General features: G+C 43.0%; 1 protein-coding gene across 6 annotated transcripts in view; it reads right to left on the bottom strand.

The window, feature by feature from the left end:
* Positions 1 to 752: 752 nt before the first annotated feature.
* Positions 753 to 25,843, bottom strand: part of Syt7 (Synaptotagmin 7) — a 128,135-nt gene continuing 103,044 nt past the window's right edge. For 5 of the 6 annotated variants that reach the window (XM_087358578.1, XM_087358576.1, XM_087358580.1 and 2 more), the window contains exons 3-9: positions 6,925 to 7,054; positions 6,202 to 6,342; positions 5,510 to 5,657; positions 3,970 to 4,079; positions 3,385 to 3,553; positions 1,938 to 2,150; positions 753 to 1,418 (exon numbers count right to left, since the gene is read on the bottom strand). In XM_087358578.1, coding sequence (XP_087214704.1) covers positions 1,318 to 1,418; positions 1,938 to 2,150; positions 3,385 to 3,553; positions 3,970 to 4,079; positions 5,510 to 5,657; positions 6,202 to 6,342; positions 6,925 to 7,054 — 1,012 coding nt within the window. In that variant the 3' untranslated portion in view covers positions 753 to 1,317. Of the gene's footprint in view, positions 1,419 to 1,937; positions 2,151 to 3,384; positions 3,554 to 3,969; positions 4,080 to 5,509; positions 5,658 to 6,201; positions 6,343 to 6,924; positions 7,055 to 14,326; positions 14,339 to 25,843 lie in introns of all 6 variants that reach the window. The other variant, XM_087358581.1, reaches the window with a different exon arrangement.

Here is a 25,843-nt window from a genome sequence, read left to right as displayed (position 1 = left end):
GTTCATAATTGGCCCCCTAATTCAGTGATTGATGAAAGATGCCATCATTCCAATAAAATGTGGAGTTATTAACTATAAAATCATGGACTAAAGCGCATATAAATACAAAAACAACCTCAAAATACGCAGACATCGGGATATTTTCTGGTTATAATCGAAAATCCGCAGACTCGCAGTTTGCAGTTTTATTTTCCGCACGTGATAATGCCAGTTCGACTGTAGAACAGAGCGATTTCGGTGTTGGCGGTGGAATTTAATAAAAGGGCCTTGACCGAGATAGAAGAAAGGGGATTAGAACTTTACCTTTTCCTAGTGGGGTGGCTCCCCAGGGCCCTGTGCGTAATTATCGCAAAATATGCGATAACGCACTTCTTTTAACACCATCCTAGCTTTGAAGATAACAAACATCGTAAATATTTCTGTAAATTCTCAAGTCCTTTTGCATATATAAAACGAAAAGCCAAATTTTTTAATCCAAAACACGTACAGAAAACTTTTGTATACGTGAAGTCGCTGAAGAGGATTTAGAAATTCCATCTGAGAAACTTTTTCTTCCACAAGTTCAGTTGTTATGAATTAATTTTGAGACCGCGTCAACTCCGAAATCACTCGCCGTGACATGAATATAAATTATATAAAGTCCTATAAATTATTGAACATCTCATCTCATTCGTAACTTCAATGAAATGTACAGAATATTCTAGGCACACCGATTTTCGTTTGAAGCTGGTCGATCAGCTACGGCCAGATACTTTTTCATTTCACATCCGTATTTATTTAAACACAGGATTCACAGGAAAATTAAAAAAAATACGTGCTTACAGATAGTAAAATGTGACTGAAATTTCTCTACTTCTGTCCTTCAAGTAACAACAAACAGTAGTTTACTAAATATCATCGAAGTAGCCGGAATGTCCGTCAGTTATCATCAGGAAATATTAATGTGAAGGGTTGGTAATGAAGTTCGTCTGAAAGAACTCGCGACGATTAAAAAAAAAAGTTAACATAACCTCACTCTGGTCTGAACGAATAAAACACTACGCTGAAACTTTCGCATCGCAACTTTAGCCCAAGTATTTCGCGTGACAAAAAAATCATAAAACAGATAACACAATAACAAAAGAAGTCTACGTTTAACATTTTTTTTTTACAAAGATACGAGTTTTATCTCTTAACTTCTTGTAACGGAGAGTACTTACAAATATTTACAATTACAATGTAAAACAAATCATCAGATGAAAGGTGCGACTCATCCCAGAATTCAAGTAAATACGGCGACAGTCAACTGTTTCTCCGGTCGAATGTTAGGTTAGAGTTCTACTCCGGCTTCAGCCTGTGCCACTGGACTATCGTCTGACGCGGTTTGGTGATCATGTCCTGCCAGTGTTTTGTTTCTGACGCGCCAGAGCCGTTCTTTCCTGCAACACAAACATTGCGCGAACTAATTTTATTCCAGTTGCACGCGGATGTTGAACTTTTGCTGCCCTGCACAGTCCTCAGTCAGACGTCTTTGTAAAATAATTTAAATATTATTATTATTATACCTGCTGGGTCAAATGACTTACTGCAATCATAATTTTTCTCTTACATAACCTAAACAAATAAATAATAAGTTCATTAAGACGTTTCAGAAATGGGAATTTAAATTTCCTCGGCCAACCTCATGCGTGGATTAAATAACCATTTACGAGCTTTAAGCGGCCCATCCACGTACGAGTTCGGCTCAGCTCGGCTCGGCTCGGGTTCCTTCGAGCCGAGTCTGCTACGCATGCGCGGTGAAATATATCCCCAGCCAGACTCGCAAGTCAGAGTCGTACGTGGATGGACAGCAGATGGTTAGGTAGACGTGATGAAAAGTTCAACATCATATTTTATTGCTAAGTGTTTTTGGCACAGAATTGGCTGACATGTTGAGACCGCAGCTGCTGCCAACTTACCCGCTAATAAGATGCGGCCGATCAGTTCGTTCCTTCCGATGTTATCAAAGTCCATGACCATGACGTCCAGGGAACATTCACGAATTTTCTCCCACGGAACGTTAAAGCTGAATGTTTCATTGAAGATGGGATTCAGTGTGCATTTGAAGATCGGCGTCTTGCGCTTCTCAATCCGCTTATCTCCGAACTGAAGCCACACCTTCACATACGGGTCTGCCAACATTGAACACATCGGTGAGTAGAGTTCGAGGGCGTCAGCGCTTTGCCGGTCGGTCGGAGCTCTAGTCCAGAGGCACACGCCCGTGAACACAGGTTTCACGAAACGTGGGAGGGAACTTTCTTTACTAGTTTCTCGAGAACCGCCGAAACGTCTGATTAGGAGAAGAGAATAATTTATTTGGGGAGATTAACAACGAGGAAACCTTCACAAGGGCCCTTGTGCTCGGTTATTGTGATAAATATTTCCCAGCATCCATTAGAACTGACGTCAGCCCAGTCATTGTCTGAGATCGGCCACGACGGAGCCCTTTGGTACGTCCAGCAACACTGCTGAGAAGTGTGTTACCCTATTTGAGCTGGACTGCTACACCTGGGGAGAGATCCCCAGATTCTCAACGAATGAAAGGGAATAATTGAGGTCAAAGCATAATTAAGCAAAGACTGGTTATATTCTGTGGACTCATTAGTTAAATGGACGAATAAAAACATGTTCATTAATTAATAAATCAAAGTTGTTTTGAAATTAATAGTAAATCTACTTTCAGAAAGCGATAGAGAATGCTTACGTGATTTTACACCGAGTATTCAAGTGGGTATATATATTATTATTATTATTATTGTATTGAATAATCTTACACAGACAGATTCTGATAAATTAGAAAATATTCGAAGAAAATTTGCCAGTTTGTGCAATTACCGAATTTTTCAGTTTAATATCCCACGCAAATATGAATCGATTTTATCTACTTTAAATTTTATAACACTCTATTCCAGACGACGACATCTCGATGCGTTATTTCTTGTTAATGTCTTTAAGGGCAAAATAAATTGCAATTCCATTATGGACGCTGTTGGTTTACGTGTGCCGGCGAGGCAAATAAGAGAATTTTCTACTTTTAGTGCGAGCAGTGCACTAAGGCATAGTCCTTCAGCGAGGTGCGTCAACTCTGCAAATGACGTATGTAAATCTTCGGACGTATTTCGCAAAAAACATTGTCTCCCTTGAGGGCACGTTCTCAATAAGGGAAGTGATCTAGATACGTTGTCTTGACAGATGATCTAGCTTGGTTATCTGTTTTAATATGATTTCTGCTTTTATTCGATTTCCTTGTATTTAATTCGTATTTCTTGTCGTACGTTTGTCACAGGCTCTTTGTTGTTGGCAAACACTTAAATAATTGAACTGAATTGAATTTGAAAATGTTAACGTCACATTCCCAAGACTTACCAGACTTTCCGTTGATGTCCTTTGCCTTCAAGTTCCTTGCCTTGAGGAGAGTCAGAGTGAGGATGCTGTTGCTGGGGTGGTAACACAGAGACGTAAGCAGTTCGCCACATTTATCCTTTGCAGGTGGCTTCAGAGCCTTCCAGAATGAAGGCTTCTCTGACAAGTCCACCTACAGATCAAGGGAAGATAGAATTTGACAGCAAAGAAGCTTCCTCTGACACTCGGCATAAAGACGCGACCCATTTTAATTTTAATCTGTTTGTAGTTTTGGAGTTCAGCCATCTTGCTTACGTTCCTTGCGATGAAAACTAATCCACGCACTACTCGATCCAGAAGAAGTGGCCATGTTTAACAGAGGTTCCTTCGTTCTTACCTAGATTAGATACTAACGCATTATCAAACGACACACTGACTATGACTTCCGGTTTTATTCCATAAAATGCGTAACCATTTTTATTAGCAAAACATTACGCACATTAGTGTTTTTGTCAGAATAATACATTTTGGTTAAAATATTGAGCCTAGTCGCAATTATCTGATATTACGCAATTTTCTAACTCGGAACAAAATTAATAAATCGCTCACCTGACAAAGTGGCAGGAAGACCTCGCCTATGGAGTCATCCCTCGAGAAACGATCGTAGTCGAAGACGTGCAGATGCAGAACTCGACTCTGCAGCTTCTGAATCGGGAATCCTGGAGCATTAAATATTTTGTCACGTGATCAGACACAAAATAAGTGTCCATTCCGTGAGCTATGGAAGTGGTGGTGTAGGTTGGGGGGGTGGCTTCGTAATTAATTACGATTTTGGGACTTGAAAAAAGTTATTTCTATGATTCCTAAGGGAAATAACGTAAAAACTGAAAAAATAAAATATAATTAAAACGAATTATGCCACAAGGAACCGATGAGAAGGCAACGCGTAGTCCACCACAAACCTCCACTCTCTTTGAACAGAACAGCTATTCAGTTCGCAAGTTCTTCCTTGTGCGAGTGACAACGCAATTTCCATTGTGATGTGTTAAATGTCACTGTTGCCCTGGGGCTCAGTTAATACGCGAAACAAAAGAAAAATGATTTAAACAATACTTTTATTTTAAAGGAAATTGCGCGTTTGCTGTGCCGTGCTACTGTTTCAACAGACAAAAATGGCGCTCAGAGACATTTTAAAACCGACCATAAGGACTTTGAGGCAAAGTTTCCCCAACAGTTAGTCTTTTGAGAGAAATAAAGTCTGATCTAAAATGTAAACTCTTCATTCGGTTTTTACTAGACCGATCCATCAACATCTAAAAAAAAATTACTCGGGTTCTTTTGGAGGAAAATGAAAAAATGTTTTGAGAGCAGAGAATAAGTTAAGGAGGTGAAGTAAAAATAGAGACAAAGATTTTCAGACGACGATCGAAGTACCGCCTGCGAACTGTTCCAATTTCTACGCGCTGGTGGAGGGAAAGCAGCTTTAAGTGTTACTTTAATGACAAGTAAAGTGACTTAGAACTTAAGCCTTATTTCTCAGAGTGTACCAAAACATGAGTACGAAAAATTCCCTGATTTGTGGAAAGTACAAGATACAAATTTGAGGTTATGTAAGCAGCTGAAGGACACGAAATTCAGTCAATGGCTACAACTTATGGTCCCTTGTTTTTTTTTTGGACAGGGTTAGAAATACGGAAACATGCTAATTAACATACAGGGTAGGGCAATGTTCGTTCGTTCTTAAAGATGCACTAGTCGACTGCATATTTTTAAAATTAATGTGAACTGAGAGACGAGCGTTTTATATTATTGAGCAACAACTTCTTAAAAATAACACCCGTCAGATGCACTCGATTCATAACAATTCCATTCTACGTAGTAACAGACACGGCATTAATTTCTTCAGAAATTTATTGACCAGAATTCGATGAAAATTTAAATGAATAATTTTCCACTATGGCAAAATCTTCCGGCCGGCAAATTTGCCCGATGTCTCAGTCCTAAACTGTTTACCTGCCATTCATGCGTAGTTCTTCCTTGTCCATTAGCTGAGTTCTCTGTCAATACTTCACAGCACATCTTCAACTCCCCAAACATCAACCCCTTATCCACACCCGACACCTCGAGGACTGCGCGTGCCTTCACTTACCTTCGAAGTAGAAGGTCTCGTTCCAGCGCGGATTGAGAGTTCGTCGCTTGATCTTCGTCTCGAGACGGTGTTTCTTGTCTGGTAACAGCGTCACCCGGACGTACGGGTCGGAAGTCCCGGATATGTCCTTCGCTGGTAACTCCTTCGCCTGTGAAACAGCCAATTCTCAGAAAGCTTCAGGGCACAAAATATTGACCGAAATTGTTCAAAATAAATCGGCACCACGAGGAATTCATGTTTTTCTGGAACAGAAAATGAAACCGAGTGATCGGGACTGAGGTTAAAAACGAGACGCAAATAAAAAAAATTGTAGATTTTGAGGTTCTCACGGCGGTGAGTCCGAAGATGCCGTGTAGTCTGGTAGAAGTTTACCGACGTTTCGGAGGTGCTTCCTGCCTCCATCATCAGGGCGCTACAGCCCAGAAGACAGCCATCTTGGTAAACCAAAATTGTCTCATTTCTTTCGTAAGGGCCGCAAGGAGTGCGTACAGTCAGAACTGAGAAATTTTTCATTAAAGAAAAGCAACGTCTGTCATCAAAATTCACACAGAAACTTACAAATCCGTTGCAGCAACTGGCAATTTCGCATAAACAGATTTGAAATTCAGCCTCAAACTTGTACAGTCACGCTAAAAAACGCAGTAGCCATGCAAATAAGGCGCTGCATTGTCTAGGCCAGCGTCACTACTGACCGTCAGTATCCGGAGGATCAGCGTCGTGTTCTGGAAGTCGTACTCCAGGCTGAAATGTATCTGGCCCACGTTCTCCGAGGGCTCCGTATTGTCAATGTACATGTCGACAAGGGAGATGGACCGGTTCTGCAGAAATGCCATCTGAAACACGCCGGTTAACAAGTCAGTGTGCTCAGCCAGAAATCACTTCTCGGCTGCTCGCGTCTTGTGGGAGAATGCGCGGGGAAGAAAACTTCAGTCAGGTCAGGCGGCCGCCGGACAAAGAGCCGAATCCGGGACTCCGGGAATTCAAAGCCGGAAAGCAATTCACTTAACTGAGAAGATTAGTTTCTTATCAGCTCAGCAACGCGCCAAGCGGCTACACGGACAAAGTTTGAATGCTGAGTAAATTAAAATGCAAAATGGCAGACACAGAAACCATGTGTTCAAAATGGCGGCGCGTAGGCTGGATACTGCATTTCCGGCAATAGCATCGCAATAAAAGCGAGGCGTGGGGAAACAGAGGAAAGGAACGCACAACAGTTGGACTAACGCCTTTAAAATCCTAAAAAAAAAATCACTGCGGGACACAGGAACCACCCCCCCCCCAAAAAAAAAATACCCTTGAGAATACAAATTTTGTCCTTTTGGGTGAGGGGAAAATTCGAACCGACCGCCTTTCCAGGACTACGATTGGTCTTCGCGGGTGTGGGAATTCAAGCTGCAAGCCTGAAGTTGACTTACAGACGGGTGCTCTCCCTTGGCAGACTGCAGCGCCTTGTTCTGAGGTGCGGTGGGCGTCTTCACCTCTGGGGTGGACACGGACGCAGCACCGGACCCCGCCGGGGACTTGCTCCCTGGAGTCCCAGCGGTCCTGCAACAGGCGAAATCAGAGTCACTCGCCTGCAGGCAAAACGTCCCACTGAACCTAACTCCCGCTCTCTCGTTTTCCGACAGAATGTGCACGAAGTCATTCCTCCTCCACTGCCCGTCTCATATATTTTCATCTGTGCGCCTCTGTGGGTTGTTGCTCTCAGAAGTGGTTTTTGTATTAAACAATATTTGTTTGTCGGTCAGCGAGGCTGCCTAACCAACGGCGACAACCAGGAAAGAACAGACTGACAAACGAGTCTGTCACCTGATTCATCAACCTGCGCCCATTCAGAAGTTGGTTATGAACAAAATAACCTAATTTCCGCATTCGACGTGCGTACAAAATCCTCTGTTTCCGGCAGAACTATAAAATAAAACCTCGATATGTGTTTCGTGAAGTTTCAGTAGTTGAAAAAAAAAAAGGTCGCAAATTCCAAAAATTCACACCCGTACGACACGACGTCCGACAGACAGACAGACATCTGCTTTCTACGTGATGAGGCACATAATTCTTATCGTCTTACGACTTATTTAGGTTCAAATTTAATTCAGTGTTCCGGCTCCTATTTCCAGAAACAACTATCAGCGTCACCGTGCATCAGTTAAATGAAATATAATTAATCTGCGCCCTTGTAATGAAATAGGAATATATTAAATTGCAGTCTGATGATTTCATGTTTTATCCACTCCGTGGAGATTTGGACAACGTTTTACCATACGGTATACAAGTCTTTTGACAATGTTTAAGACGACGGGCAGAGGACGTGACACCAGGCTGGAGATAATTGTAAAACGAGACACTTCACTGCGTACTATAGACGATCTATGGATATGAGATTGGCGGGGCATGTAGAAAGAATGCAAAATACTGGCTCTAAAACGTGGGGTGAACATACCTGAGCGTATTTTATTATTTATTTATTTATTTAGTGTTCTGTCTGACGACAGGTCCATATCAACAGGATCCTTCCATCCTTTTCTCGGACTGGGACCTGTTCATATACGTTCTTGGCAGATGATCCAGAAGTGGTTTGCCATTGCCTTCTTCTGTGTGTGAATGGAGTAATTGTTGGGATGCCACGGAGGAAAACTCCGTGTTGCCTAGACCACGGCCTTGCCCAACACAAGTTATAAATTCGGGCACCGCCGGGAATCGAACCCGAGACCCCAGGATTACAAGGCCAGCGTTCTAACAAATCAAAATACATTTTATAAACACGTAGGGTGTTAGTACGTGCACTGAATTCATTGACTTGTGAACACAGTAACAAACATTTGGGTTTCGTAAAAGACGGGGGATATGACTACGCCATCTTGTATCCCAAATGTCAGTGACTGTCCATTCCATGCAAATGCCGTAACGGAACTGCGAGAACACGTGAGTGAGTTTGATGAATGCCCTTAATCACTTTGATCCTAATATCCGATTAATCACGCCAGATGCCATACCGAAATTAACGTCAATATTACCATTAGATACGTTCTATCAGACACCTATTAAGTGTCCTCGATATTCCAGGCCAGGGCACTGAAATTCCTGTAATGATATTCCAGTTACATTCCGGTGAATGTTACAATGCGATCAGGAAATGTGTGTTCATTTATGCAGTACGGTACACAGTCGATTTAGAGACTGAGGCAAACCCCAGTCAGGGGTCGTGTGTCACCGCGATTCAGCACCAACGGCGCCCGCAGACGGAAGATTTCTGACATCATCTTGGTGTTAAGCACCCGAAAATATTCTTAAGAAATCTCCCGCCAGACGGAGCTGACATTCTAGAATTACGTACGAAGCCTTTTGAGCTTTCGAAACGGAGCCAAAAGTCAGATTTGATTGGGTGGCTGTGGATTTTGCAGGTTCCACGGTGTTCACACTGTCACTCGATTTTAACAAAAATCTAGGTGTTGACAAATTCTCTTCTAACTCCAGAATGTCAAATTTCATGAGAATCCGTCAACCATTCTCTACCGGTTGATTACGGTCCTACGGACAGACAGAAAGGGGTGTTAATGACTTTAGGAAATAAAAAGGTACGGATTTGAAGCAGCCCCCAGTGGCACAACACCTTTGACGAGTTTCACGAAAATCCGTTCAGCTGTTCCAGATTATTATATGCATGTGGTCCAGGGTAATGACGTCACTGCGCAATATCAGTCTCCCGCCTCGTGTTTCATCACCCGTAACGCCAGGATTACCCTTTGCAGGAAATTAGAAACTACGACTATGGAACAGTCTCCGACGGCGTGGCGTTTAAACCGAATCCCCCCCCCAGGGATACAAACACGTCTAAAATTACAACCTATTGACTGTATCCCTACATTCCAGTAGACTCGGTCGTGTCATTTAGCTGGTCACATTTACAATAAAAGCAAAGACGTATCATATTGCACGTCTGCATGGCCGGTTGTTATCCACGTGTCAAATATTAAAGTGTAAAAGTTCCCCTAGCTTTTCAGCGCATGAACAGCTTATAGGACAACACGGTCATTCTTCCAATACTTGATAAAGTTAGCGTCGTGTTATTTTTGTAACAAAACGCGAATCAAATGATGTTTGGATTGTGCCAAAGAGTGGTTTGTGTTTAAAATTTCAAACATGACAGTACTTACGAGAGGGGAGAAAAATAATCAAACTTTCATGAGAAAAATCCATTACACTGAAATGTTTTATTAAACAACTTCATGACAGTCTCAAAGGATTCTACGTCCGTGCACGCACACACGCATGCACGCTACAAGAAACAATTAATTCTAGAACAAAACGTGTTTCAAGGACGTACTTCCAAACCATGCACAGCTAAAAGCGTATTTAACTGAAGATGAATCATCTGAAAGCTTAACAGAGAAATATGTCTCGTTGCTTGTAAGTGTTCTTGTGCACCACATAAGAAAAACTTCCCTGATTATGAAATAAAATATGACAAGATTAATAGTAAAACGTACTAATTTTACAACAATTCATCCAAGCAAGAATCAAAACACAATAAGAAGTTTAACATTGCTACTTTTTATTCAGAATTCCCATAAATTGTCTTTATCGTAATTCAATAAATGCCCATTGAGGTAGAAAATGAGTCCATCTTAATGCGGTTCGCATAGACCAAGTTTTGTATGACGAGCCATTGTTGAAAAAATCCAATTCAATTTTGTCTTCGTATAAACTGGACGTAGACCAAGTTTTGTATGACGAGCCATTGTTGAAAAAATCCACTTCAATTTTGTCTTCGTATAAACTGGACGTAGACCAAGTTTTGTATGACGAGCCATTGTTGAAAAAAAATCCACTTCAATTTTGCCTTCGTATAAACTGGACGTAGACCAAGTTTTGTATGACGAGCCATTGTTGAAAAAATCCACTTCAATTTTGTCTTCGTATAAACTGGACGTAGACCAAGTTTTGTATGACGAGCCATTGTTGAAAAAAAATCCACTTCAATTTTGCCTTCGTATAAACTGGACGTAGACCAAGTTTTGTATGACGAGCCATTGTTGAAAAAATCCATTTCAATTTTGTCTTCGTATAAATTGGACGTAGACCAAGTTTTGTATGACGAGCCATTGTTGAAAAAAAATCCACTTCAATTTTGTCTTCGTATAAACTGGACGTAGACCAAGTTTTGTATGACGAGCCATTGTTGAAAAAAAAATCCACTTCAATTTTGTCTTCGTATAAACTGGACGTAGACCAAGTTTTGTATGACGAGCCATTGTTGAAAAAAAATCCACTTCAATTTTGTCTTCGTATAAACTGGACGTAGACCAAGTTTTGTATGACGAGCCATTGTTGAAAAAAAATCCACTTCAATTTTGTCTTCGTATAAACTGGACGTAGACCAAGTTTTGTATGACGAGCCATTGTTGAAAAAAAATCCACTTCAATTTTGTCTTCGTATAAACTGGACGTAACAATTGGCGGAGGGAAATGAAATGCGCCGATAAAGTTCCTGCCTTGCGAATTCAAAGTGACTCGAGGCTCCTTCATGTTCCAACGTATGTAAGAGCTGATAGAACTCACGTCCGAGGAACTTACTTCACTCATGAGTAAGTAAAACACGCAGAGACAATTGTAGTGAGCATCACTGCAAGATTCTTTTCGTCTCAGTCTGTCTTTCTTTGTTCATGCACGCGATGATAATTACTCATACGACAATCAGTCTACGAGTACATCAACGGGATGATTTGTGTAATGGCTTGTTTTTCATAGTCACAGGGGTGTTTGGAATGCCACAAGCCGTGACGCCGACTGAGAACACCGAACCAAGAAACGCCTCTGGAAGCGATATGACGCGACGTTGGGAAACCGACGACGAACATCGTGTCGCCGAAATAAGGCGGCGTATTTGGACATCCAACACACGGGAGACGGACGCCAAGCGTCGCGTCACCTTTCGTAGCGAAAAGAAAGAAACGATAACCAACTGGTCTGACGACAAAGACAGTTGAAGGTTACTTAAATAATGCGTAGGGACTGCAAAAAAAAGGAAATGGCAGAACAAGGAAAAGTTGGACTCTGGCAAGAGAACGCACTGGAAACTTATGCCACTTTTAGGTAAAGGAAATTCGAATAAAATCGACGAATGAACAAATACGAATCAATTACAAGAAGCCAGGCCTCAAGGCAAGGACGCCAACACTTTGCTCGGAATCTTCATTAACAAGGCGATTAATGGACGGAATAGGGGATAAATGGGGTAAATGAGATCAGTTCTTTATGCAGATGACCAAGGAGTTACAGGCAAGTCAGAGCATGAATTGCAGATCGCGAGGCGTCGGTTGAATAATATTGCCGGGAAATATAATTTGCGAACAAAATCCATGGCGAGGTAATGAAATCCGAAAGGCTAAAATATTTATAGAAGGAAAGATTACGGAAAAAGTCACAGAACTTAAGTATTTACGGAATAAGGTATCGGAATACAGGAAAGGATGGAAGATGACAGAATAGCAAAATTAGCACTTAAAGACCAGGTAGAGGGAAGACGAAACACAGCTCGACCAAAGAAAAGGCGGAGAGATCACTTCTTTGAACACAGCTGAAGAATTAAAGGCTCAGTAAGCCTAATTAATAACCAGTTCAAGATTAAGAAGAAGATATTCATTCAGCCTACTCATTAGGGACAGGAGGATAACAGGAGAGACAGGATCAAAGACGATCTGGGCAAGACGGGGAATTGAGAATCGGGGAGCAGGGAACAGTCAGTAATAATTAAAGTACAGGGCAATCGAGAATAAGACAGAACGCAGTTCCAAGATATCCTGGACGAGTGCACGTTAATACGAGGTGCGATCGGAAAGTTTCCAGACTGTGTCAATAGAGGGCGAACCGGATGTACTACGAGCTTCTGCCGCTAGGGGGTGCACCCTCCTTATTCGCCGGATTTAGCTCCGTGTGACTTCTTCCTCTTCCCAAAGATGAAAATTCAGCTAAAGGGAAGGAGATTTGAGACGATAGAAGAGATTCAGGCAGAATCGCAGATGGTGCTTGACAGGCTGACAAAGAAAGATTTCCAGGGATGCTTCCAGGCTTGGCAGCGGCGCTGGGATCGTTGTGTTCACTCCCAGGGGAACTACTTCGAGGATGATGGATGAATTTAATACCTGAGATAAGTGTACGGGTTTTTATAGGCGCAGTCTTGAAACTTTCCGATCGCACCTCGTATAAGGAGAACGAGCGGAAGAGAATGGACGGCTAGCCGTGTACTGCGTGTTGCAGTAGGGGTGATAGAAGGAGACTGAGATCACGGAAATTAGGATGGGGGTAGATTCGGAAGGGAAAACTATTGGATGTAAAAGACGTTTCGAAAGAATGCAGCGTAATCAAAGTAAAATACTGGGGGAAAAAAAATATTTTCAAATGTAGCCACTGTTTACGATTGTGGAAAATACCAGTTCAAAGTGAATGCTGACTGACTGGAGAGGTCGCATGTCAAACGTGCAAGGGTTGGAGGGACACACACGCATTAATTAATGACTCAACATGGGTGTGGTCCTCGTAGGAATAACACTGTACTTTGCGGTATTAATTAACAACACGAGTGTCTTCCAGGCAGGAGGACCATGGACCATGCAGGAAGGGATTTTCGAATTCATTTCCTTGGGGATGACGTCTTGTGCGACGCTGGACTGCATCCCGTAAACACACATAAAAGCATATTGACGCAAAGGAGTCGAAATGAGCGCTTTTCGGTTCTTCAGCAGAAACTGTTCCGTTCAAATTAGGGTTTTCCCAAAAGTTACGAAACTGCTGAAGGCGTGAAAATAGCCCAGATATTATCAAAAACTTCCCATATGCAATGAAAGATAAGAAATCGACTATCCAATACAAATTCCAGATAAAAACAATTCCATAAAATGAGGGGAAAAAAAATAACCAGAATCCGTAGGACAAAGAAACATTTCAAATTTCCGATCTCCATACAATCCGAGTCTGTCCTTAATGCTGTTCAAGTGCATGGGATTAAGTGCTCTTAAATCATAAAGTATGAAGAAAAGCGCACTTAATTCACACTGTCTTATAACAAAAGAATTCGCTTATGGCATTACATTTAAACCAATCGCCGGTCATCAAATTACAAGCTTGAGTATGGTTTAAAACCCTGTAAGAGCTTCCGATGGTCCTTGTAGACCAAATACATATTTTCCTAATACCCATTCCTGAAACAACGCTTTGTGTGTTTAAATTTCCATTTTTTAATATTACGTTTAGTAACCAATGCGTTTCATATGGTTTACGTTCTGTGGCTCGCCAGCAAATACTTCGTTCCGCCTCAACATCGTAATAATAATTACAAATACAATTACTGTCAGTCTCTCAATTAACAACAATTTTTGTATGAAAACTCCGACTCTTCACAAAACAAATGAAGTCGCTGCCAGCGCACTAGTACCACGCCCACGAAAAACCAGCTTTCGAGTGGACGTCGTCCTGGGGGATCCCCGTTTGCCCAAGTTCACTGTTTGACCGCGATGTTACTTAACAATGGCCTAAGTGTTGTGGCGTGAAGAACTGCTTTGAAATGTCAGAATACACTTTTCGTCGTGTGTGGTTTCCTGACGCCGACGAGACTTTTCGAGGTCATTTCTTGTCTCTGGGGCAAACAGATTAATGATTCCAATATCAGAAAGATTTTCTGACTTGTCAAACAATTGCGTTCGTCTGTTGTGTCCAGTAATTATTTTGCTATCAGTTCGCCGAGAGATAGAGTGAGAGAGAGAGAGGATAGCTTAAATTAAGTATGGTTCAAAGCGAATGAAACAACTTAATAATACTCACTCCAGCTGAGCTCTGCTAGGTGGCAGCAGCGGCGGCAGCAGGGAACAGCACGGCAAGCGGGAAACAAAAGAGAAGCAGTGATTAGCAAAGCACAAGACACAGGAACGAACGGCAATACAAGAAAAATACGTCTCTGCACTGAGGGACAAAGTACAAGGCTTCGAGAGAACGTGGGCCACTTCGAGCTAGCCCCCAATTCACGACAACATTACTTCTTCGTATTGTGTAATCTCTGTTAAGTTCTAATATTAATTATCAAAGCGTTGAAAACGATGGGGAATGTAGCGCGGATGATATTTTAAGTCTTGCTTGAAGTTCACGAGGAGAGGATAGGAATTGGAAAGAAGATAGTAAAGGGACAAAGAAATAGGATAACAGTAGCCAACTAGATGGCTTACGGAACCCGAAGGTTCATCACCGAATTAACCAAAGCCCTCCACCGGACCCTGTCCTGGGTCAACAAAATCCAGTCTCCTTCAACTCCTATCTCCCATAGATCCCGCCTGAGATTATCCTCCCATCTACGTCTAGGTCTCCCCAGAGGTCTCTTCCCCTCAGGCTTCCCAAATAGTGGACCCAACCAACCAGATGGCTTACTGAACCCGAGAGTTCATCACCGAATTAACCAAAGCCCTCCACCGGACCCTGTCCTGGGCCAACAAAATCCAGTCTCCTTCAACTCCTATCTCCCATAGATCCCGCCTGAGATTATCCTCCCATCTACGTCTAGGTCTCCCCAGAGGTCTCTTCCCCTCAGGCTTCCCAAATAGTGGACCCAACCAACCAGATGGCTTACTGAACCCGAGAGTTCATCACCGAATTAACCAAAGCCCTCCACCGGACCCTGTCCTGGGCCAACAAAATCCAGTCTCCTTCAACTCCTATCTCCCATAGATCCCGCCTGAGATTATCCTCCCATCTACGTCTAGGTCTCCTCAGCGGTCTCTTCCCCTCAGGCTTCCCAAATAGTGGACCCAACCAACTAGATGGCTTACGGAACCCGAAGGTTCATCACCGAATTAACCAAAGCCCTCCACCGGACCAACAAAATCCAGTCTCCTTCAACTCCTATCTCCCATAGATCCCGCCTGAGATTATCCTCCCATCTACGTCTAGGTCTCCCCAGGGGTCTCTTCCCCTCAGGCTTCCCTCTTGCCCCATCCATGCGCGCTACATGCCCAGCCGATCTCATTCTTCTCGACTTAATCACCCTAACAATACTGGGGGAGGAGTACAGATTTTTAAGTTCGTCATTATGCAGTTTTCTCCACGCCCCATCGTCTTCTCTCCTAGGCCCAAATATCCTCCTCAACACCCGATTCTCAAACACCTGCAATCTGTGTTCCTCCCTCTGAGTAGGAGTCCATCTCTCGCAAAGAATTCAGGTACGTAAATATGAACATCCGCCGAACATCACCCGGCCTCTGCAAGCGCCTGAATAAGTTGCTCCTGTGAAACGAAAAAGTGGATACAATAAAAATTCGCAGATCCTCCGTTGCCGGCGGGCGTCCACACGCCGTCGTCATTCGTCAGTATTATTTGCACAGATTAGCGACATTCTTCGTGGATTGAACCCCCCATCACATTTGCATGACCTCTCAATCTGAGGACGGCGAGTTTGTTGGGTGTCCCGTCTTAACCGGCGATAGCTGAAGCAGAACCCACGCCATCTGTTGCGTCACCCCATGTGGCTGCGAGGGGATGCACGCCTTTCCACCCCCATTCCATCCCCGCAGTATGAGAAACTCCGCGATCAATAAATAGTCCGGGCTTATCGTTGGCACGGAGAACAGGCGAACGGTCAACAACCAGCTAACTCAAGGCCGGCGGTAAATACGCGCTTTTTGCGTCTCATTTCTCCTACGTACATCACAGACACCGTGCCACGGTGGTCTAGCGGTTAGAACGCTGGCCTTGTAATCCTGGGGTCTCGGGTTCGATTCCCGGCGGTGCCCGAATTTATAACTTGTGTTGGGCAAGGCCGTGGTCTAGGCAACACGGAGTTTTCCTCCGTGGCATCCCAACAATTACTCCACTCACACACAGAAGAAGGCAATGGCAAACCACTTCTGGATCATCTGCCAAGAACGTATATGAACAGGTCCCAGTCCGAGAAAAGGATGGAAGGATCCTGTTCATATGGACCTGTCCTCAGACAGAACACTAAATAATAATAAGATGAGGTGGTCTAGCGGTTAGAACGCTGGCCTTGTAATCCTGGGGTCTCGGGTTCGATTCCCGGCGGTGCCCGAATTTATAACTTGTGTTGGGCAAGGCCGTGGTCTAGGCAACACGGAGTTTTCCTCCGTGGCATTCCAACAATTACTCCATTCACACACAGAAGAAGGCAATGGCAAACCACTTCTGGATCATCTGCCAAGAACGTATATGAACAGGTCCCAGTCCGAGAAAAGGATGGAAGGATCCTGTTCATATGGACCTGTCCTCACACAGAACACTACAAATAAAAAAAATCACAGACTAACCTAACCAAACGACGCTGTTGAACCTGTAACACATACGATATGATTTTCACGCTGTTTGAATACAGAAATTACTGTTCCTTAAATTACTGTGCAATTCAGCCGAAATAACTTGGAACTGCGTGTAACAGTTACGGAATGGGTCGATTCCACTTCACTCGCGTCGTCCAGCCACGAACACCTGTTACCACTCTCAGCGTCTGTCGCCCAAAACTGGTCCTCGCGCACGTCGACTAATAAATACATCCACAAATCTGAACGAAACTTTCCTCACTTGTTCTGATTTCTCTTCGTATTTTACGAACTAAACGTACGCACAGTTGCATTTCAAATCACATTCTGCCTGTAAACTCAATTTACTTCTAAAACTATCAAAAGTACACTATAATCCTTTACCCTACGACGTCACGGCCGAACTTTCAGAAACTGAGTGTTCCGTGCAGAGAGAGATTTGAGGAACGTTTGTAACAAAGGGAGTCACAAACTTTCGTTTTCTATGCAGAGCGAATGCAGGGCATTTGGACGAGAATGAAGATAACACGTGGTTCCGAAACATCGTGACAAAATGAATAAATTATTATCTTATTCTCTCTGTGGCGCTGTGTGAGCTCCTGACGTTGTGTAAGGCCGACGAAATGGACAAAGAACTGCCTCATTCCGAAATTCAAATGTTCGCTGAAACACTGACTGTTTTCACGAATCTCAAAGCATTCGCTTAAAAGAATGCAATTCGATATCAGCAAATTTCCTGTCCAAGGGGGGGACGGGGTGGCGAAAATTCAATTTTGTCGCCACAATGTGAGCTGAACAGATGGCCGGGACCTTCCTTATTGAAAACCATAAACTATCATTGTTTTTTTTTATTCCAAATAAATGGCGGTGGATAATGTCGTATGAGACAATAATAATAGTTCATATGAAGTCTGAAGATTGGTAGGAGCAATGTCGTACAACTTCATCGCAGACAACCATCTGCAGTGTTGCCAACAAACATCTTTGCCACGTCCGTCCGTTTCTCGAATGTGACGAGACTCAAGAACTACTCAACAGATTTCCATGAAATCTGACAGACCGGAGTTCTGTTCTAATCTGTGGCACATTCCCACGACTGTTCACATCGGACAGGAGTAGCCGACACGCGTTCCTGGGGTTGCTAATGATCCCGTACGGTTATCCCCCGTCATTACGTCATCACGGAGTCCGACAGGCGCCGGACGCCCGCGTGTGCAAACGTCGGGGGGCTCAAGGAACTTGGAGCCAACCACACAGTTCAGAGGTTGACGGTAGAACCGCGAGAACATAACTTAATGACATATTTTATATTTATTATATATTTATATATTTAATTAATAGGAAGATAAGTTTTGAAATATGACGACAATATGCGAACACACGTCATAATTTATAGATTACAAAATATTATGTATGTAAATAGTCGCGACAATTAGACATTAATTAACATGGGGTTATTACGGAGGTTAGACCGCCACGGTGGTCTAGTGGTTAGAACGCTGGCCTTGTAATCCTGGGGTCTCGGGTTCGATTCCCGGCGGTGCCCGAATTTATAACTTGTGTTAGGCAAGGCCGTGGTCTAGGCAACACGGAGTTTTCCTCCGTGGCATCCCAACAATTACTCCATTCACACACAGAAGAAGGCAATGGCAAACCACTTCTGGATCATCTGCCAAGAACGTATATGAATAGGTCCCAGTCCGAGAAAAGGATGGAAGGATCCTGTTCATATGGACCTGTCGTCACACAGAAAAAAAAAAGTTAATAAAACATAGATTTGATGATATCACCAGATTTTGTTGTAAGAGGTATCACCTGATGACGAGCAAATAGCAGGAAAAATTTCACTGGAATTTAAGCGTATAAAATAAATAACACACACAAGTGAAAAGTTTTTTATTCAGCTGTCAGTCTTTTGTACGACGATCAATTTCGAAGAAAATTGATAAAAAAATATATGAACTCACAAGAATTAAAATAAAATTCACTGGTGCATGTCACCAACACTAAAAGTTTCTTCCATATTCGTTCGTCGGTTTCAGCGTAGAATATTCTGACGGACGGACAGACATGACCTCGTCACTGCGCCTTAATATCCGTACTCGGCGTCACCCTACTGTTCTAAGCAGCCGACCTGAGGTGTGACGTCAGAACCTAGCGATAAACATCTCGCTCTGCTCGTGGCGCAATCGATAAACAGTGTCACACGTTTCGACGCGAATAAATGATGACTAAATCAGGAAAATACTGAGAAAGAACAATATTTTTGGAGACTTGAACTCTTCGTAACTTTCCAGCTGTTCAATGTTGCACGAAGGACGGACGCGGTGGAATGAAGACATTTAGCTCAGTGAAGGTGGTATGAGGCGGCTACTATCAGCTTATCACAACTGGTGAACTCGCAAGGATCGGTCTGTTAACGCGATCTTCCATAAACTGCAGAGGGTAGTTAGCGATGAATAAAATGTGGTAATTTACGATTAGTGAATTCAGAGGAATTGTGAAAGTTACACAGAATGATTTCATAATTCTCTGAATGGCTTTCATTACTAAATGCGAATACACTCTGGTCCGAAAACATCTCTGTTTTGAGATACATAAACTTACAGCGCGTGCTGGCAGATTAATGGCTGGAAATACGAGATGGCTTGTAGCTCAGTTTTGAAGCGGGTTGTACACTGAAGGGATTACAAGTCGTAATTTTTAACACCGGTTGTGAATCTCCACTGTAATCATTTCCTTGTCAAATAAATAAATGAAGTTTCCTTCAACTTTAACGTTGTGTTCATAAAACCCCAGAGGTCTCTACCACAGAATGGAGACGTTTCACTGGTATACGGCTTAAATCGGAGTTAGTAGAAGTTCCTTACACTAATTTATAGTAATTTAATTTATAGAGTCATATTAATGCACGACAAATATTGTTTGGTCGGAATCAGTTTCTTCGCAATCTCTACGAAAAAATTACCTGTCTGTGACCAGCGGTGTATGGAACGTGAAGGGTCCACATGTCCGCGTATATACGACGTCTGAACCGTCCAAGAAATTTGCAACACATATCAGTTTTAAACCGCTGCGAATCTGATTAAGGCATTTCAGGACCAACGTGTGTTCATACGACAAAAATTCAAATTGATAATAGGCAAATCACTCATCAGGAGTTATTTAAACGATGCTTCAACACTACAAGAAAAATTAGTTTTTTGTATTTTTAACTTTACGTTTTATAGACAGCAGAGACAAAGACGAATGTTTCTGAATTGAATAGTAGCAAGCATTACCCGAATTCAATCTGCTCTTAAATTCCTAGTTAATCAAATTTTGAATTTGTTACTTTCGCTCCCAAATATCTGAACTTTGCCACATTTTCAAAGGATCTCTTAGCCGACTTTATGTCAAGATTTTGTCCTGCATTCTAGTGACGAGAGATCAACTTGTACTTAGTTTTCTCTGTGTTTATTTCTAGACCAATCTTCTTAAAAGCGTTAATTAGAGTTTCTGTGTTCTTCTTTGATATTTATGTAATCCCCAAAAGATCTACATCATCAGCACAGACCAGAAGCTGATGTGCCCCATTCAATTTCTTGGACCTCCCCAATAGAGCATTCTAAAGGAGAATTCAAAAGCAATGGCGATAAAGCAGCTCCTTGTTTTAGATCATTACGAATAGGAAAGTGTCATACAAGTGGTTACCTGTACGGACTTTACTATGGGCTTCGTTTAAGCACATTTTGAAATGCTTAACTAGTTTCATGGGCTTTCAAAACTCAATACGAATGTCGTACAGAAACTTAATCATACGCTCTCTTCAAGTCTCTGAATAGATTATGCACTGTCCCATTGTAATCCCATTTCTTCTCTCGTGTGTCCACACGCAACAGACATCTTCTGTCTTGGAAATACGTAGTTCTACTCTTCGGAGTACATCGAGATTACAAAAGGCACTCTTCACCACAACTCGGGCGGTGCTTCGTTTATATTCACAGCCAAAATGAATTTTGGACAAAGGTTACTCTTACTGAAAGAGGATATAGAAATGGACGGAGCGTTCTCGTTCAAGTTAGTGCGAGGTTATGTTTTTATTTTTAATTTTTTTGTTATTACACAATAGCAGAGGAAAATAATTTGCTTCATTTTAAGTAAAAGCTATTCCTGATGATTCAGGAAACGTAAGATATTAACGTAATAAATTACACTTTTGCAAACTATCGGTAGGGTTCGGGTGACCTTTTGTTTCTGAGAGACCTACTGACCGACAAGAAGAACCGATTCCTTTGTCAAAGGGGTGTACAACAGTCAAGCGTTTGGCACTGCGCCGATATGAGGTCTGGGAGGTACCAGCTGCTCTGATATGTATGGCGGGCGGCCTACCAACAGCAGAAGAAGGCGAAGCAGACCAAGGGCTGGCTTACGCCTGCTGATGACAAACGACGGTGACGCAGACCGCCTTGCTTCTTGAAGTGGCGGAACCAAGCGAGTTGCTCTTTAAAGGGTATAAATTACGACCCGCAAACTGACGCCAAGTTCCGGGGACTTCACCGGAAATATAATTGAATTTACTTTTAAATACCCTGCACACAGGAGCAAAAAGGCAGAAACCATCAGACACGATGGTAGAACAGAGAGTCGGTATCAATTAAAACAACGATGCTGTATCAACTACCACGTTCGTTATGAAGTACAGAAGCGTAAGATGGACGAACGGATATAAAATGTGAACTGGAGGGGACTGGGAAGGATACTCATGACCTGTCAGATCTTGTATTTGGGGTGAATGAGAAAACCAGAAACCCGTTCATCGTTCGCCCGTAAAAATAGTGCCTCGATATTTAACTAGAGTTTTCTGGTTCACGTGACAGCGCGGAAGCTGTTCTGAGCCGAGAGACAAGACAGGAGTGTCTGCGATTAACTGGGAAGAAAGTTACGACCTTCAGCTCAGGGTCCAGGGAATGCAAAGAAGTACAACACGCCTACCGCCCTAAATTCAAACCGGACGTGACACAAAGCAATCTCTAAGAATCTGATGACGAGAACGGGATGGTTAGCCGCTGCACCTCTGAGGCTCGGCCCGGACACCGGTTGGTTGGTTACCTTGACTGAAATGTGTCCGCGGTTTTCTTCAGTCCCTTAACCATCTCGAGGGGGAGTGTATTAAACGAAGGAGCAGACGGGAATAGCGGGATGAACGGGGCTTAACGCAAAGAAACCTGGACACGTGAAAGTGCTACGTAAGCTAAGGTTACGCGAGCGGGTGGCGCGCCGGGCATTTCCCCGGAGTTGGGGCTGCCCCCGGCTCCAGGGTATTGATCGCCAGCCGCGTCAACCCGCCCGGCTGCTGCCACGTAGGACCCGCACCCGATCGAGGGCGAGGGGACTCTGGCTTCGGCTATTCGCTCATCTGACGACACTACATCAGCTGAGAATGATACGCGGTTTCAAGCATGGCTACGCGAGAGCCTTTTCACCACGACAAGAAGGCGGCGTCCTCCGGATATGAAGGGCAACCGGAGATAAGTTGAATAAGCAGTCGCGGACATCCGACAAGGGGCGGTTGTCCAGACAACGTAATTACATGCGTGGTACAGAGACATCTGTGAGCAGATAGCAGTTTCCGGGCCGACAGAATACAGAACCCAAAGCGTCATATTCATATCCGTCATAATCGAAGTCTCAAGTTTCAAGATCCACTTCGATCGGGGGCGATATAAAACAATTCGTATTGCTGCCGACAGACAGCAGCACGGAGAGTTCATGTGGCCATTGAAAGATGGCAGCACAAGCAATTAAGAGACGGCAGTATGACAAGTTACGGTTTCATCAAAGATGATCATTCTCCCACGCCTCAAAAACTTTGAGCATCCGTCGAACGGGTTTAGAAAATCAAAAAGTACGAATTTTGAGTCGCCTCCAACGGCAAAACCTCGGGATCAGACTTCAAAAAAATCCGTTCATGAGTCAAATTTTTATTACATGGCAGAAATAATAATTCGTACAATTAGACCAGTTCACATGTGCACTGCCTATCAGTTTAATATTTCATTTAAGTTCATGAAACAGCAGATCTGTAACATTCCCACAGCTGCTCTCCTACTAGCGCAACGGATCGAATCCATGAATCCAGTCTCACTTGACACACGAACACCGAAGCGACGTATTCCAGAAATTTCTTGTTCTATATTCGTAAATGTCTTCAGACGAGGATGGCATTGTAGTTATGTCATGATTCATCAACGCATCTAGACATCAGTAGAAATTATAATCGGAGCTTCTATCTCCCATGCACTAATCACTAGGACTCATTGCCCTGTTGACGGATGCAGCAAGGACCTAAGAAACGTTGGTAAACCAGATTCCTGGGAAAATCTTACGTCTTGTTCAATTGCAACGAATGCGCGTGGAAAACCACGTCAGTACTCGTGACAGCCGACTTCAGTTGCTAACCTAACCTAACCTACGCGTGTTATTGCCGAAAGCGAAGGTTCGATCAGTGGGAGTGGTCCAATGAGAAGTAATGGAAGAGTAGTTGCAAAGCCAAGGCATCGACCGAGCCGTAGCGTGACGTCTTCTCACGTCCAGCTGGCACGCTCAACAGGTGCCAGGCCAACTTGTTAGCGTATATCATTGTTTTACGAAGCGGCGTCAACTTCCTGCATTATGGAGCGTCGAAGGAGATTTGGCAGTAACGCGGTTCATACAGAAAAGAGGGGAACAGAGAAAGGCGTTGTCTCAGGGCACTCCTGGCAAGTATCCTAAGCCATTAGACCAGCGGGAGAGTTTTTGTGTTACGCGTCCTTAGCACGGATCTTACGTCTGTAATGCTTGTCTGTTAGAGTCTGTTCTGCTGCTGTGATTAATATCGACTCTTACCAGTTCCCTCTTTGTTGTTTTATTCTCTGTGTTCGATTTCGATTATTCCACTGTATTCTATGGTCCTCGTCGCAATGGATGTTTTTTCCTATTTTAAATTTTTTTTTCTCATTTTTGTACTGCGTTTATGTTCGGTGATTCTGCTGTTAAGTGGTTTTTCTGTCTCTCCTACTCAGTAAACAGAGTGATTCGATATTAATTACCCTTCATTGCTTCGAGGATCCATTGTACAACTAAAAACGAAAATATACACTGATTCTGCATTTTGAGAAGTAGCCACTTCGAGTTTATACTCGGGTTGGGTTAGGTTGGTACTTGCAGTATTTCAGTCAGCTGAGGTTTATTATTTAGGGCGCCGGAAGGTTATTCAGCTACATCAAAGGGAAGGAAATTGTTATGACAGGAAGTGATTTGCACCTCAGCTTGGAACAGCCTGCACAATGAACTACACAAATTATTGATGTGAATATATGCATATTATCTTTGTGAAGCGCGCAGGATTCCAGCTGAGGCATTACGGTTATATGATGAATTAATCCAAGTCGCCATTTTGAGCACCAGCCATGAATTAGTACAAATGCATTTATTTGATCAAAGCAGCTTCTGTATTCTACACTGTCATTTGTGTTTATTATAGATTGATTTTCACATTTCATCCCATTGTTATTAGACTGACCTTGGATGCAAATGTTTCAATTATTACCATTCATGTATTTCCTATTCCCTTTTCTGCCCTCGTGACGACATAACCTGTAATTACGTTGTCTAGATCGAAGTCCGACTGTACTCACGAAATAGCTCAAGAAGGACTGGGCAGATTTTTATAAAATTTGGTTTCTGCGTTGTGCCACTGGAGACTATTCCAAACTCATATTTATTATTTTTCAATACTCGGTAATACGAACGTGACGGATGATTAAAGTCGTGAGGTGGGACCCCGAAGACGTCATTACCCATAATTCTTTTCAGATACGTGATGTCGTCATATTGTTATTACAATGACCTTGGATACCACCGTCACCAATGGTGTCCGTCTGCATACATGAACCAGCCAAAAAAAAGTATTAATGCTTCTTGAGCGAATCTTTTAAGCATTTGGAACGGATAGACAGCGTTGCCGCAATGTACACCGCGCATTGACCGGTCAGAAGCCAGTTACTGCTTTGATTGTCTGCGGCCTTTGTTAACACAAAGCAACGAAGTACAATTGTATTCAGAAATGAAAGTATTGATTAAGACGGCTTTCGCTCGCACAAGTTTGCCACTCAGAACACACCTGTACTACAAAATATGGACTGATTTCGAAGCAAGAGTGTCACGGTCATCGAATATTCACTCTTTGTAAACGCTATTTTCAATGCAAGTAGAAATTAAACTTTCACGATTTACTTGTAATTTCTCTGTTGCACTACACTGCACATCTCAAACAAATGGCGTTTAATAAGTGGATAAAAAGTGAATTCGGAATCAGGAAACTGTGCACTCCGATCAAAAACTGAATTTTATATCGGAAGAAATCACTCGGCAACCCTGACTGATGTTTTCCGTGCTTTTCCTCAGTTGTAATGCAAATTCCGGGGTATAATACGGCCCCCCTCCTGAATCATGAAGACCTTCAGCTCAAGTGATTCCCCGCCCGAAAGTAGCAGAGGACATCCGCCAAAGTGATACCAACACTTGCACGGTTCAAATCCCAGAAAGCCATCCGACCAAAATCCTTTACTGAAAGGACATGCTGCCTGATGGGACGATCTCCCACCAATAGCATTAGGCCCTAGTTTGAATAGTCGAGGCCTTGCGTCACGACAAAGTTCCGATTAGCGTAAGCAAATTCCCGTTTTAGTTGTAAGGCTCTGTTTACCGTTTCCAGCACGCAGGAATGGTGTTACCTAGCAAGGGGCGATGTCTTGCGCGTGCGCAGGACTCCGCCCTTAGTTAACTTTTAGGGTGGCTCGTGGGGAAGACATATTGCAGCATAAAAAGGGGCTCGTCCTGTCCCGTTAGAAGGCGGGCCAGCGAACGCAGATTTTCTCTGACGTCTCTCGAAATGATTCAGTTCCGAAATGGAAACTTTATGTGACTCTCTAGAGGGCTTCATGAATTCTCACCTCACTTACTTTGAATTTCTACATTAATGTCCACATCTTACAACGGG

The sequence above is a fragment of the Zootermopsis nevadensis genome, unplaced genomic scaffold, assembly GCF_977971745.1.
Source record: "Zootermopsis nevadensis isolate Lab colony 2312 unplaced genomic scaffold, Znev_1.0 Znev_ptg000030l, whole genome shotgun sequence".
Classification (NCBI taxonomy): Eukaryota; Metazoa; Arthropoda; class Insecta; order Blattodea; family Termopsidae; genus Zootermopsis; species Zootermopsis nevadensis.
Note: the sequence above shows the minus strand (reverse complement) of the source record. Positions and strands in the feature narration are given on the sequence as shown.